Source organism: Verticillium alfalfae, genomic scaffold (genome assembly GCF_000150825.1).
Source record: "Verticillium alfalfae VaMs.102 supercont1.11 genomic scaffold, whole genome shotgun sequence".
NCBI classification, from domain to species: domain Eukaryota; kingdom Fungi; phylum Ascomycota; class Sordariomycetes; order Glomerellales; family Plectosphaerellaceae; genus Verticillium; species Verticillium alfalfae.
Genome location: NW_003315028.1, coordinates 419,841 through 432,364, shown reverse-complemented (window position 1 = coordinate 432,364; position 12,524 = coordinate 419,841). Strand labels below are relative to the sequence as shown.

Here is a 12,524-nt window from a genome sequence, read left to right as displayed (position 1 = left end):
TCGAGCCCAACACTGTCAAGGTTGAGCGCCGTACGCACGTTGTCGAGAAGATCTTCCCCGCGGATCCTGGAGCTCGTATCCTCGAAGGAGAACCAGGTCACCGAGATCTTGGAGGTTCTTACTGACAAGCACAGGACCCTTATCGGCAGGGGTGGCGAGACCAAGCGTCAGCTCGAGACGCAGCTGTCGGTTTCTATCGATGTGCCAAGACAGGGCGACGGCAAGACTGGCGTGAAGCTTACGGGCAGTTCCGAGAACGTGGCCAAGGCCAAGGAGCACCTTGCTTCGCTGGTCAAGGAACAGGAGGGTGAGGCGCTGCAGGTTCCCCGCAGTCTCCACCACGCCGTCTCGAACAACGGCCAGATCTTCCGTCAGCTGCGCAGCAACCACCAGGTCACGGTCAGCCACGACGGACAGTCGGTGCCAGCCAAGTCTTCTGCCACTCGCGCCAACGGCGGTGCTCTGCCTCTGATTACGGACGACGAGGAGACGACGGCCGATGCCCATTCTTGGAAGGTCGAGAGCGTTGGCTCCACCGAAGAGGGCGACATTGCTTGGGTGCTGCGCGGCCCCCCCGAGGGCGTCGAGAAGGCCAAGGCCAGCATCAACAAGGCGATCGAGGAGGCCCGCAAGAACACTACTGTCGGCTATCTGATCCTTCCCGACCCCAAGACATACCGTTTCGTCATTGGTCAGGGCGGCTGCACGGTCAACACGATCCGCAAGCACAGTGGCTGCAGGATCACAGTGCCTCGCAGCGACTCCCAGGAGGAGGCCATCGAGGTTGTCGGCACTGCTGATGGTGTCGAGCAGGCAAAGGACCTCATCCTGGCGGCCGTCCGTGAGGGTCAGGTTCCCCGTGAGCCCCGCGAGTAAAAGGACAGTGTCCGAGAAAATGACATGGCTGCCGGGTCTCGGTTCCGGCATGCGACGGGTTGGCGCGCCGGGTTGTAGCATACAATGGGAGTCGTTCATTCACAGATTGCGGGATCTCGGCACATCTGGGCGTGCAGGATAGGCAAAAAATAAGGGTGCTCTCTGGACTTCGGAGATGTCCACCACGTGGAGCTTGCCATGTTGCAAGATTGAGGAATCGGCTCGCCCGTCCAGTCCAAGAGTTTACGAGGATCTCGACGAAAGGATCACATGAAGTTGTTAGTTGAACCGCATTTAAGGCGAAAAAGAAGCATTATTCCCACTTTGTCGTCGCCGTGCATCTACTGTAGATTTACCTGCAACATGTGAGGTAACAACTAGTACATGCAGAGAACCGTTTTTTTAGCCTTAGGCCCCGCCCTCCGCTGCTGCAGTGTGGCGTTGAGGGGCACCTTACCCACGCGCAAGTGGTTTCTTGACTGATTGGGGTAGAGGTAGTCGCAAGCGAGGCCAGGGTCATCACCGAGGCTCTCGGGGCGACAACGAGCTCGTGATTGCAAGTGTTTAGAAACCTCGGCTGCATGGATGGATGCATTGAGGCGTGGCGAGCTCTACCGTCATGGCAGGACGTGGATTGAGAGGAAGAAATCAGCTGTGTTGACTTCATCCGTGTACATTACCCATACGGTACCTTACCCAGGGAGTGTAGGGTTGGTTGGATTGAATTGTATTCAAGTGATAGGGTGCCGCCTAGGTATGTTGAGAGGCTAGTCGCATGACCTGCGCCTCTGTTCAGTAAGCGGATCCCAACGCAAACGTGACGCAATTGCCTCGAATCCGGGGCTTGGGCGCCTGGAGCCTTAGAGCCTGGAGGTGAGAAGGGGAGGGGGGAGGGGACAGGCAGCCTGTGGCTTGGCGTCACAGCACGGGCACCCGTGCTCCCCCCAGCTCCAGTGAAGCTCCGTCCCCAGTGGAAAGCGGAGGCATCAGTCACCAGCCAGCCAGCCTCCACTTCAGCCTGTGCCCCAATCCCAGCTTAATGTACAGTAGGTACCTCAGCCTTTGCCTTCCAGCTCCTCATCAACCCGAACTGGCTCGCCTCGCTTGGACGCAGACAGACTTGGCCCAACCGTCACCAATATCAATCAAGCCTCGCGTCTCTGCCTGGCTCCCGAAACCTTGCCAGGTTTACTCCTCTTCTCTCCTCCATCTGCTCTCTGCTCTTGTCCCCTGGCGGATCCTCCACCATTCCGTCCCTCTCTCCATTTACGAGCTCCAAGTTTGTCGTCATCGCCTTTGCCATCTTTGTCCTTCTCCTCAGCATACTCCTCCACGAACCCGCCGCCGCCACCATGCCGAACTACAAGGAGGGTATCATGCCCTTGTACCAGGTGCACAAGCCACCCTTCACGATCGAAGCGCCTGGCTACGAGAAGGTTGAAGGCGAGACCCTTCCCCGTCGCAGCCCCAAAGCCAAGGATGGCCTTCGCAAGCGCCCCGCTGAGGACGTCAACACCATCTACGACATTGTCAAGCGCAGCGCCCGCGTCTACCCCAACGAACCTGCCGCCGGCACCCGCAAGCTGATCAAGCTGCATAAGGAGACGAAGAAGATTACCAAGAATGTCGATGGCGAGATCCAGGAGGTCGAAAAGGAGTGGCAGTTCTTCGAGCTGTCGCCCTTCTCCTTCCTGACCTACGCCGAGTTGCACAAGTATATCCTTCAATTGGGCTCCGGTCTGCGTAAGCTGGGCCTCAGCAAGGGCAACAGGCTGCACTTCTATGCCACGACACAGTAAGCAGCCCGTTCCATTCCACGCGGAACCCAAATCCCCCGCACTGATGCTCCCGAGACACCGTGACTGACCACCGACGTCACCCAGCCTCAACTGGATGGCCTTGTCCCACGCTTGCGGCTCCCAGTCCATCTCTCTCGTCACCGCCTACGATACCCTTGGCGAGGAGGGCCTGGAGCACTCCCTCCTCCAGACCGATGCCGACGCCATGTACATCGACCCCCAGCTGCTCAAGACTGCCACCAGGCCGCTGAAGAAGGCCAAGACTGTCAAGTTCCTGATCTACAATGACGCTTCTCACTTTGCCACCGGCGATGAGGTTGAGGCTTTCAAGAAGGCGAACCCCGATACCACCCTCTACAGCATTGAGGAGGTGCGCCAGCTGGGCGAGGACAACCCCGTTGACCCTGTCGAGCCCAGCCCCGCAGATCTCTACTGCATCATGTACACGTCCGGCTCGACCGGCCTACCCAAAGGTGTGCCAATGACGCATGAGAATGTGTTGGCTGCTGTGACTGGCCTCTACACCAACGTCGAGGAGTGTGTCAGTCAAAATGAGTACATCCTGGCGTACCTGCCGCTCGCCCACATTTTCGAGATGGTCCTCGAGAACATTGTGCTGTTCATCGGCGGCACCCTCGGCTACGGCAACCCCCGAACGCTTTCCGATACCTCCATGCGAAACTGCGCCGGCGACATGCGCGAGCTGCGACCTACCGTCATGGTCGGCGTGCCTCAGGTCTGGGAGACTGTCAAGAAGGGCATTGAAGCCAAGGTCAACAGTGCTGGCGCCGTCACCAAGGCCCTCTTCTGGGGTGCATTCAACTACAAGACGTTCATGAGCAAGAACAACTTGCCCCTCGCGACGGTTCTCGATTCTGTCGTTTTCGCCAAGGTTCGCGAGCTGACGGGCGGCCGTCTGCGCTTCACCATGAACGGTGCCAGTGGTATCTCTGACGGCACCAAGCACTTCCTTTCCATGACCGTCGCACCCATGCTCACGGGCTACGGTCTCACCGAGACGGGCGCCAATGGTGCTCTCGGCGACCCCCTCGAGTACACATCCAACGCCATCGGCCCCGTCCCCGCCGCCGCCGACATCAAGCTCGTTTCCCTCCCGGAGCTCAACTACTCGACCGACAGCACTCCGCCCCAGGGCGAGATTCTCATCAAGGGTCCTGCCATCTTTAAAGAGTACTTCAACAACAAGGAGGAGACAGAGAAGGTAATCACCGCCGATGGCTGGTTCAAGACGGGCGACATTGGCGAGTTTGATGCCGTGGGTCACCTCCGCGTCATCGACCGCGTCAAGAACCTTGTCAAGATGCAAGGCGGCGAGTACATTGCCCTTGAGAAACTCGAGTCTGTCTACCGCGGCAGCCAGTTTGTTGCCAACATCATGATCGACACGGACCCCGACAGCTCGCGACCTATTGCCGTCATCGCGCCCAACGAAAAGACTCTGACCGAGCTGGCGCAGAAGCTCGGCGTCGACGAGGCGCACCAGCACTCTGACCGCAAGGTCAAGGACACTGTTCTGAAGGACCTTGTCACCGTCGGCAAGAACGGCGGACTCGGCGGCATCGAGATTATCAGCGCTGTTGTGCTCGTTGAGGACGAGTGGACGCCTGCTAGTGTAAGTTGTCCTTGCCTGCCCCGTCCCACGTCTGGACCCTGTACTAACGGCCTTGTTCTTTTCTAGGGTCTCGTGACTGCCACGCAAAAGGTGAACAGGAGAGCGCTCCGGGCGCACTACAAGACGCAAATTGCCAAGGCGTTTGGCAAATAAGCGGTTCTGGTGTACCGTGGTGGTGAAGCTCGTGTGATTGAAGCAGAGGTGGGATTGCTTGGCACAGGATGAGGGCGCATTGAATGCAATCTATTTATTGTAACACGGCGATTCGCGCAGCGAAACAACTTTGCTCTGGCGCCGTGTACTGATATTTGCTATTTTGTGAAGCGCTTGTTGAATTGCACTCAAACCTGACGTTATCGTCTGCCCCGTCAATACATCGAGGGCTTCGTTGAGAGCCAGATGTCGTACCGTGAGAAACGCGGCTGTGATGATTGCCACTGGAATGCATCTGCCGTCATTAAGGGTCCTTCTAGACTCAGGGTCCGCCGATCGCTACGACAGTGCCATGTTGAGTCAGAGAAACTCTAAGAGCAAACCCGGCTAGGCAACATGGGAGAAGGAGGGGGCGTCAAAGTAAGGCCAGGACGAATATCTGCAATGTGTCAACGGCCGACCGGCGCATTGTGTCTACAGTAGCTCCCGCCACCATGAGGTCTGGAAACCAGACCAACCTCATCCGTCACCTCTGGGCTGGGCGAGACCACAAAGGATACGCCAACACCGGCAGCGCCTCTGTCAGCCAACAGATTCAAGGGATGGCTTCATAGATGAGCGGCGGCAAGCAGCCCCGTACGACAAGAGGGAGGGAAAATGCATGGCACACTAAGTCGAGAGCCGTTTTCATTTTTCACAAAGAAAGAAAAAAAAAATGGCAAAGAATCATCAAAGATGGGCGTATTTTCCATCTTTCTTTATTCCAGTATTCACATCAAACACCACACGGATGCAGCCATACGCTCAGAATGAATACCATGCACCGCCGTCGCTTTCGTCACCGCCGCCGCTAAACAGAGAAAACGGAGATCGCTCATCCCAGACGCCATGCTAGCGCCTGAAAACAAAAGTCCAGAGAGCAAAGAGCAGAGAAAGCAATAAGCCGGCGCCCCTCCTGCTCTATCAATCTCAATCAATCAAAGACACGTAGATACAGGGTATTGCCCCCCGATAAAAAAAAAGATACACACTAAACACACTCGGGTACAAGCTACCCGCATGCCCAACCACGCCCTTAGTGTTCCACGGCGAGACATTTACAGCTTGCCTCCTGAGGAGCCAGACTGCTTTCGCCGGAAGAATGCCAGGTACGGCGTGTCATTGCTGTTGCCAAATATCTCTGGTTGCCTGCCGACCTTTGAGATCCGCGAGTCGTTGAGCTTATACCACATGCTCGAGTCAGCCAAAGTCAAGTCGCGCGCGTACGTAAAGTAATGACCCGACGAGATATCGCGGCCCGCGTGGATGATGACGGCGTAGCATTCGTATTCGTACTGGGGTGGGGGATGTTCAGTCCGATCGGTGGGGATACGGTGGTCAGCGGTGTAGGGCTCCATATTCAGCTTGTTGAGGTTCCAGGTGATATTGCGAGAGACCTTGCCCTCGGCAACGCTGAAGCGGCTGAGGGAGATGCAGAGAAGCTCCGGCAGGCGAGGGTAGTAGACAGCCTTCATGGCGCGTGAGTTGCTCTGGCAGTTGTCGCACCGGTACCCATCCAAGACCTCCTCGTTGCTATTGAGGCTCAGGCACTGCTCGAGGGTCTGCAGCTTGGGGCTGTCAATGTGCAGCATGATCGTGTCAACTGGAGTCCAGGATAGCGTTTTGTTGTTGCACTTGGTGCACGTCACCACTTGAGCCTGGACGCCCCGCCAGTATCGATCAATGATGGATTGATTTGCGACAGAATACTTGTTCCACCACTCCGAGGCGCCCTGTATTAAGGACTTGTCGTTACGCATGTCGGGGCTTTCGTACTTTTCCTGACCCTCCTTGTCGCGCTTGGTATTCGTCTCTTGGTGCAGCGCATCCATGAGCCAGGTCATAAACTCGGAGGCATCTTGCTGGCGAGCGCTGCCAAATTGCTGAACGGAATTGGCGTTGCAAAGCGACAGAGAGTAGTCCTGAAAGAGTCAGCTACAAATCATTCCCCCAAATCATGTTCTGGGCTTACCATCAATGTCTGTGCCTTCATCACAGGGAAGCTGCCTTCTGCCATCCAGTAGAACAGGTTCGCAATGATGCGGGCCATCAACCGTGGATGGTCACTCTTCTCGTCCGACTTTCGTGGCAACACGTACAATTTATCCCAATCCTTGTTCGCCAGCTCTCCTCCGAACCCAGGCGACAGGCGCAGCGACTGGATCAGACTGTTGGCGTAACACCAGTTGTGGGGGTTATTGAGTCCAGTCATGTGTTGACCAGCGCTCTTTGATTTGCTGACCAAGGCTTGTGTCGTGCTGGCAGAACTGGTGTCGGTAAAGCCGCTGAGTGTTGGCTTTGCGGCGGCTCGCTGGGGCATTTGTGGCATGCTATTGCTTGTGAGAGGCCGAGGAGGTTGTTTGGGCGAGCTCGACACCATGGACTGCTGGCCAGTGCTGGAAAAGTCCCTCAGGAGTTCTCCGGGCGAGCGTATGATGCGAATAGTTTGATCCTCGTTGCCAATCCGCAGATTCCACTCATCGATTTTACCTTGAGGAATATTTTTGGACCCAGGATATTTCACGCGGCTGGTAGTCGGCCTGACGGATGCCTGCGCCTTCCGAAGAATGAGCGGTATGCTGCCAGTGTCCGACGTCGTCGCTATGTTTTGCCTGCCGAACGTGTCGGTCCATGCATCCAGTCCTCCATCCAGGAGCTTGGACGGGTGAGGTAGCTCTTTACCGATAGAAAGCAAATCCAGCGCACGCTTCAACGTCAACAGGACTCCGTCTTCTTTTTTCGCTACATACTTCGGAAGCTTCGTTGAGCTTTCGTCGTAGAAGACAACGAGATCAAACGTGTCTCGCGCCCGGAAGAGGGCATTATCTTGCTCTGGTGCCAAAACCAACGCTTCCTCGATGGTACTACCCGTCACGTCTTCGCGAGTGAGGGTGGATGGCTCGATACACATTATGTGCTGCGATGGTATGTGGCCCTCGTCATAAGCCTCGCGTTGCCGAACGTCTATGAGAAGCACGCGTGCAGTCTTTTGCAAGTTCAGCAGTTCGTCGACGGTGATCTTCTCTGTTTCAGGGATCGTGAATTTTGGTTTGGGCATGGTGTCTTTCCGTTGGGGTGTCCTCGCTTCAGAGGTTCCTCCAGCGGGTATTTTCCCAACAGAAGAGTCTCCTGTGGAAGCGCGGACGGGTCCAAAATAATCATTTGTTCCTGCGTGCCCAGACTTCGCAGATACAGATGGTGGTCCAGTAGTATATAATGAATTGGTGCTTGAAGGCAGGGCAGCAGCGGCATCCTCAAGAGTTTTTCCAGTGGCAGGGTTGAAGATAGCTTGTGGCGGCTTGGGAAGGTCTGTATGATTTATGCCGGGTTGGAAGAATGACGGATGATCCGTCGTGATAGCGTGTGGGTGGGTTTTGATTCGAGGGTCCTGTCCAGAGAAAGCACGAGGGCCTCCTAGGTTCTTGAACCGTGCCTGAAGATCGCTGACGTTCTTTGCTGTGGGACGGCCCTGCAGTGATAGAGGCTTGGGCTGGATGACAGGTTTCGGCTTTCCATTCGTATCAGTCGGCACTGATCCTGGCCCTTCCCACTCCTTTCGATTGTCGGGTTGCGCAGGGCGCGACAGGGGCCGCACACCACTCCGTTTGTTATCCTCGATAATGGCAGCCTTGATCTTCTCGAATGTAGGGTGCTGCTCGTTGATCTTGCTTAAAAGGTTGTTGTACATGCGCTTGAGCTCCGGGCGACCAGCCTGAACCGATACGTATTCGGGATGTGTTGGTATCAGACGAACGGTGATGGTGGCGGCCTGGATGAACTCGCGGAGGGCTTCAGCAGGGCGACCGAAATCGCGAAGTGCCTCGGCGGACTTGAGAGCGCCATCGGTTCTGTCGAGAATCTTGCGCAGAGGTAGCTGCATGTCCATGTCGACTGGCTGCGAAGTCAAGTCATCGATGTGCGGCAACGGCGTCCCGCGGTGGCTAGCACCCATTCCTCCGTTGCTACCCATGGTGGAGGGCTGCAGAGCGGCGGAGGTGATCGAAGAGGTAGCGAAACTCATATCAGCCGAGGAGATCTTCAAGCAAAATGCAGAGCACCCAGAACATGTCGTGATCGTTAGAGGACGTAAATCGGAGGGGGATAAGTCGCAGCCGCAGGTTTGTTATGTCGGTCAAGTCGGGATTTAAGTTAAGATGCAAAGCGCTCAAGTCGCAAGAGATCACGCTGTAATCGTACGCATTCTTCGGAACAAAGGCGTGGTAGAATCGTGGGAGGTTGCGCCTTTGTTCGCGATGGCTTGGCCAGCCTACAAGTGGTGGTGTTGTCAAAGGAAAGCTGCCCGAGGCAGTGGCAGGCCTGCCACCCTCAATCTGGGTCGACAGGGGGGGCAGGGGGGGGGGTCCCACAATGGAGAAGTGGAGGGGCGAGTGGTACATCTACAGAGGTGCCAAGGTGACATATTCGTGCCTCTAGGTGAAGCAGCGCCCTGGAGCCTTGCTCCCTGCACTGATGGACAGGGCCTAGAGCCTGCCAGCAAGCCTGGAGACAGGCGGGGAGCAGGCGCCCGGCGGGGCACACCATGTGAATTATGGAAGTCGAAGCACCAGAAGGTGACGCAGCCTGCGCCACAGAGAGGTCCCCGCTAGCTTCAAAGGTACTGTGTCATGCTGCCTGGTCGTCAAGTGACCTGGGTTAGGTGGCAGGCAACGGGCAGCTCAGGAGGGGCGGTCGCCGCAGCACGTCGTCATCGCCCCGGGCCAACCACCACCGGAGGCTGGAAGCTGGCGGCGCCTCCCAATGAGCAACTTAGTCAGCTGAAGTACGGCGCAGGGCCAAGCTGCGGCTTTGAGCATCGCGGGCATCAGGCAGACTCCAAACGCCGAGCTTTACATCTGCATCTCCCAAGCTAGGCAAACAAACTTCGTTCACCCTCGACACCATCGCCATCGCCTTACAGTCCGTGTAATACGTCGATCGCCTACTCGTACGCCTCACAGTCTGCAGCTTCATCCCTTGATCACCCCCGCCTCTAGACGACAACGCTGCTCCGACGACCATGATGGGTTGGTGGTCCTCATCCGCCAACACGGCTCTAGACGAGCAGATCGAAAAGGCCACCAGCAGCAGCCTGTATTTTCACCTCTTAACATGCACGCTCTTCTCTGTGTTTCTAACACTCGTTTCCGCAGCGAAGACATTGCCCTGAATCTCGAGATCTCCGATGTAATCAGATCCAAGACTGTTCAGCCAAAGGAGGCTATGCGCTCTTTGAAGAAGCGCATAGGCAACCGCAACCCGAATACACAGCTGAGTGCACTCAACGCACGTTTGATCCGAGGTTCTCCGACCGAATCACCAGGCTAACAAGACTGAACAGCTAACTGATACCTGTGTCAAGAATGGAGGCACCCACTTCCTTGCCGAAATCGCCTCAAGAGAGTTTATGGACAACCTGGTGTCACTTCTCCAAGCTGTGGGGGCGGTGGCTGTAAACGCTGAGGTCAAAGCCAAAATCCTCGAGCTTGTGCAATCGTGGGCAGCCGCTACAGAAGGACGGCATGACCTGGGATACATCGGTGAAGTCTACAAAACTTTGCAACGCGAAGGTCACCAATTCCCTCCCAAGATCAGTGTCTCCAGCAGCATGATTGACAGCAGCGCCGTAAGCCGGTTTTCTTCGATAATCGCGTAAGGGACCTTTGCTAACTCAGGTGCAGCCCCCCGAATGGATAGACTCCGACGTCTGCATGCGATGCCGAACTGCCTTCACCTTCACAAACCGGAAACACCACTGCCGAAACTGCGGAAACTGCTTCGACCAGCAATGCTCGAGCAAGTCCATACCACTTCCACACCTCGGCATCCTCCAAGCAGTCCGTGTTGACGATGGCTGCTTTGCGAAGCTTTCTGATAGGGGCGGCCGCGGAAGCCAGGCAGGCGCGTCGCAAGATAGGACGCCGACTTATCCGCACAAGACACGGAGTACCTCCGCCATGCAGCCACGGAGCGCTCGAGCCGACGAGGGTTTCGACGAGGATCTTAAGAAGGCGTTGGCTATGAGTTTGGAAGAGGTCAAGGGCCACTCCAAGGGATATGTTGAGCCGAAAGTCAACGCCCCGACAGACGCAAACGCCGGTGGCAAATCCGCTGCCGCTAGACAGGCTGAGGATGACGATGATGACCTCAAAGCTGCCATAGCTGCATCGCTGGCAGATATGGAGGAACAAAAGCAGCGACATGCGGCCGCGTTCAAGGAACAAACGTTCACAGCGCCGTCTGCTGCGACATCCACTTTCGCACTTCCGAAGAACGATTACGAGTTGACTCCGGTCGAAGCCGAAAACATCAACCTATTCGCAACGCTTGTCGACAGGCTTCAGACGCAACCCCCCGGCACAATTTTGAGAGAGCCGCAGATTCAGGAGCTGTATGACAGCATTGGTGCCCTGAGGCCGAAGCTTGCGCGGACATATGGAGAGACTATGAGCAAACACGGTCAGTTCACCTCTGATCGCAGTCGTAAGACTTTCAAACTAACCACGCATGCAGATACACTGTTGGACCTCCACGCCAAGCTATCCACCGTGGTGCGATATTACGACAGGATGCTGGAGGAGCGCCTATCCAAGGCATATCACCAACACACCATTGGAGGCTACAACATGCCGCCACCCCGCCAAACTTCCTACCCATCTATCCAGGGCGGCGTTCCAGGCGCGGCCGAGAACTTCTACACTGGCGAGCAGCGACAGGACTACGGACAAGCGCCGCAAATGTACCCACCACACCCCCAGCAAACCCCACAGCCGCAGTATGCATCTTACAACCATACGGGCGCTGTTTCAGGTCCTCCTACAGGACAATATCCTCATCAGGGAGTCCAGCGAACCGATAGTTGGAGGAGCGGGACAGGGCCTCCTGAAGGTCAGTATCCTCCATCGGGATACCCAGCCGAAGCTCCACCTGCGCCAACAAATATACACCATGCTCATGGCCAACCCGCCGAGACGCCTTCCGCCGACCCGAACACCACGGCAGCATCATATTATTACAATCCTCAACAACCTAGCGCCCCACCATCAGCGCCGCCCAGCGTCGACCCTAATGCGTCTCCCTATCCTAACCTCCAACAGCAACAACACTACCATCAACCTCCCCGGACCGCAACAGACGCCTGCCCCGGGCAGCGCGCCTTGCAGGCCAGCCTAACCAGCACCCAGCTCCACCCTTCGCAACAGAACTACTGGCAGCCTTCAGTACCGCAGCAATCCTCACAGCAGCAGCAACCATGGAATGGTCAGCAGCAGCAGCAGCAATATCCCGGGTATCCGCAGGAGTCGGCGCCATCGGCCTCGCAGGCTGCCCCGAAACAGCCAGCTGTGGAAGAAAGCCTGATTGAGCTGTGAAGAAGCAGCAAGGAGAAGAGGCGCCGGTAAGGGACATCTGAGTGAGGATTGCGCATCGAGTGTGAAGATGCTGTGATGTTTGTGATGTGGAGGAGCAGGCCCTGCTAGTTAGTTGAGATCAAAACTGTAGTGCAGGCTACTTAAATAACTGCATCATCCGTATGAAGTTTAAGCGCGATTTGTTTGTGAACTTGTAGATGTTATGACGTAGCTGGGCGTGGGTGTGTCCAGCTGGTGTTTCTGGGAAGTGCAAAAGGGATAGTTTGCTGGCTACCAAAGTCGCGCTCGGTTTGCTTGATGTGCTGTTGGATTTCTCATTGTCTCAATGAGGGGGCCTGTGAAACGGTGAGATTCTGCCAATTCACGTCGACAGCCGTTTCTTGCGAGTCGGGCGGGCTTCGCACATAGAACCCAGTACAAAGTTGAGCCATCAGGGGTCTCGTCGACCCAGAGGGACATCAGCTGCAGCTTCCGCCCGCCAACCTCGAGTTTCTTATCGGATTTATGTGTACTTCGTGCCTTATAGGGACTGTAGCGGCGGGCCCGAATAGGTTGTTGCGTAGCTGTTGCCCTCCTTCTTCACCATTCACCTTTTGGGGACTCGACAGCTACGTGTTACGACGAACATGAGAAGTGATTGTTGAACATCATTAGGTG

General features: G+C 56.2%; 4 protein-coding genes across 4 annotated transcripts in view; 3 read left to right on the top strand and 1 right to left on the bottom strand.

Annotated features, from left to right (window-relative positions):
* VDBG_07954 (conserved hypothetical protein) overlaps positions 1 to 876 on the top strand; it is a gene marked incomplete at both ends in the record, with an annotated part of 3,472 nt that extends 2,596 nt beyond the window's left edge. The window contains one exon of the mRNA XM_003001649.1: positions 51 to 876. Within this exon, the coding sequence (XP_003001695.1) occupies positions 51 to 876 (826 nt within the window). The remainder of the gene's footprint in view (positions 1 to 50) is intronic.
* A 1,352-nt stretch (positions 877 to 2,228) lies between these two features.
* Positions 2,229 to 4,461, top strand: VDBG_07953 (long-chain-fatty-acid-CoA ligase; the record flags this gene model as incomplete). The annotated part of the gene is made up of 3 exons (XM_003001648.1): positions 2,229 to 2,671; positions 2,760 to 4,308; positions 4,375 to 4,461. 3 exons carry the CDS (start codon positions 2,229 to 2,231, stop codon positions 4,459 to 4,461), a joined length of 2,079 nt encoding a protein of 692 aa, XP_003001694.1.
* Positions 4,462 to 5,558: 1,097 nt separating this feature from the next.
* VDBG_07952 (ubiquitin carboxyl-terminal hydrolase) lies at positions 5,559 to 8,470 on the bottom strand (the record flags this gene model as incomplete). The annotated part of the gene is made up of 2 exons (XM_003001647.1): positions 5,559 to 6,422; positions 6,473 to 8,470. The coding sequence occupies 2 exons, from the start codon at positions 8,468 to 8,470 to the stop codon at positions 5,559 to 5,561; spliced, it is 2,862 nt and encodes a 953-aa protein (XP_003001693.1).
* A 913-nt stretch (positions 8,471 to 9,383) lies between these two features.
* On the top strand, positions 9,384 to 11,867 carry VDBG_07951 (vacuolar protein sorting-associated protein; the record flags this gene model as incomplete). Its single annotated transcript, XM_003001646.1, has 4 exons — positions 9,384 to 9,591; positions 9,651 to 9,783; positions 9,839 to 10,000; positions 10,179 to 11,867. The coding sequence occupies 4 exons, from the start codon at positions 9,518 to 9,520 to the stop codon at positions 11,865 to 11,867; spliced, it is 2,058 nt and encodes a 685-aa protein (XP_003001692.1).
* Between the last annotated feature and the right edge of the window lie 657 nt (positions 11,868 to 12,524).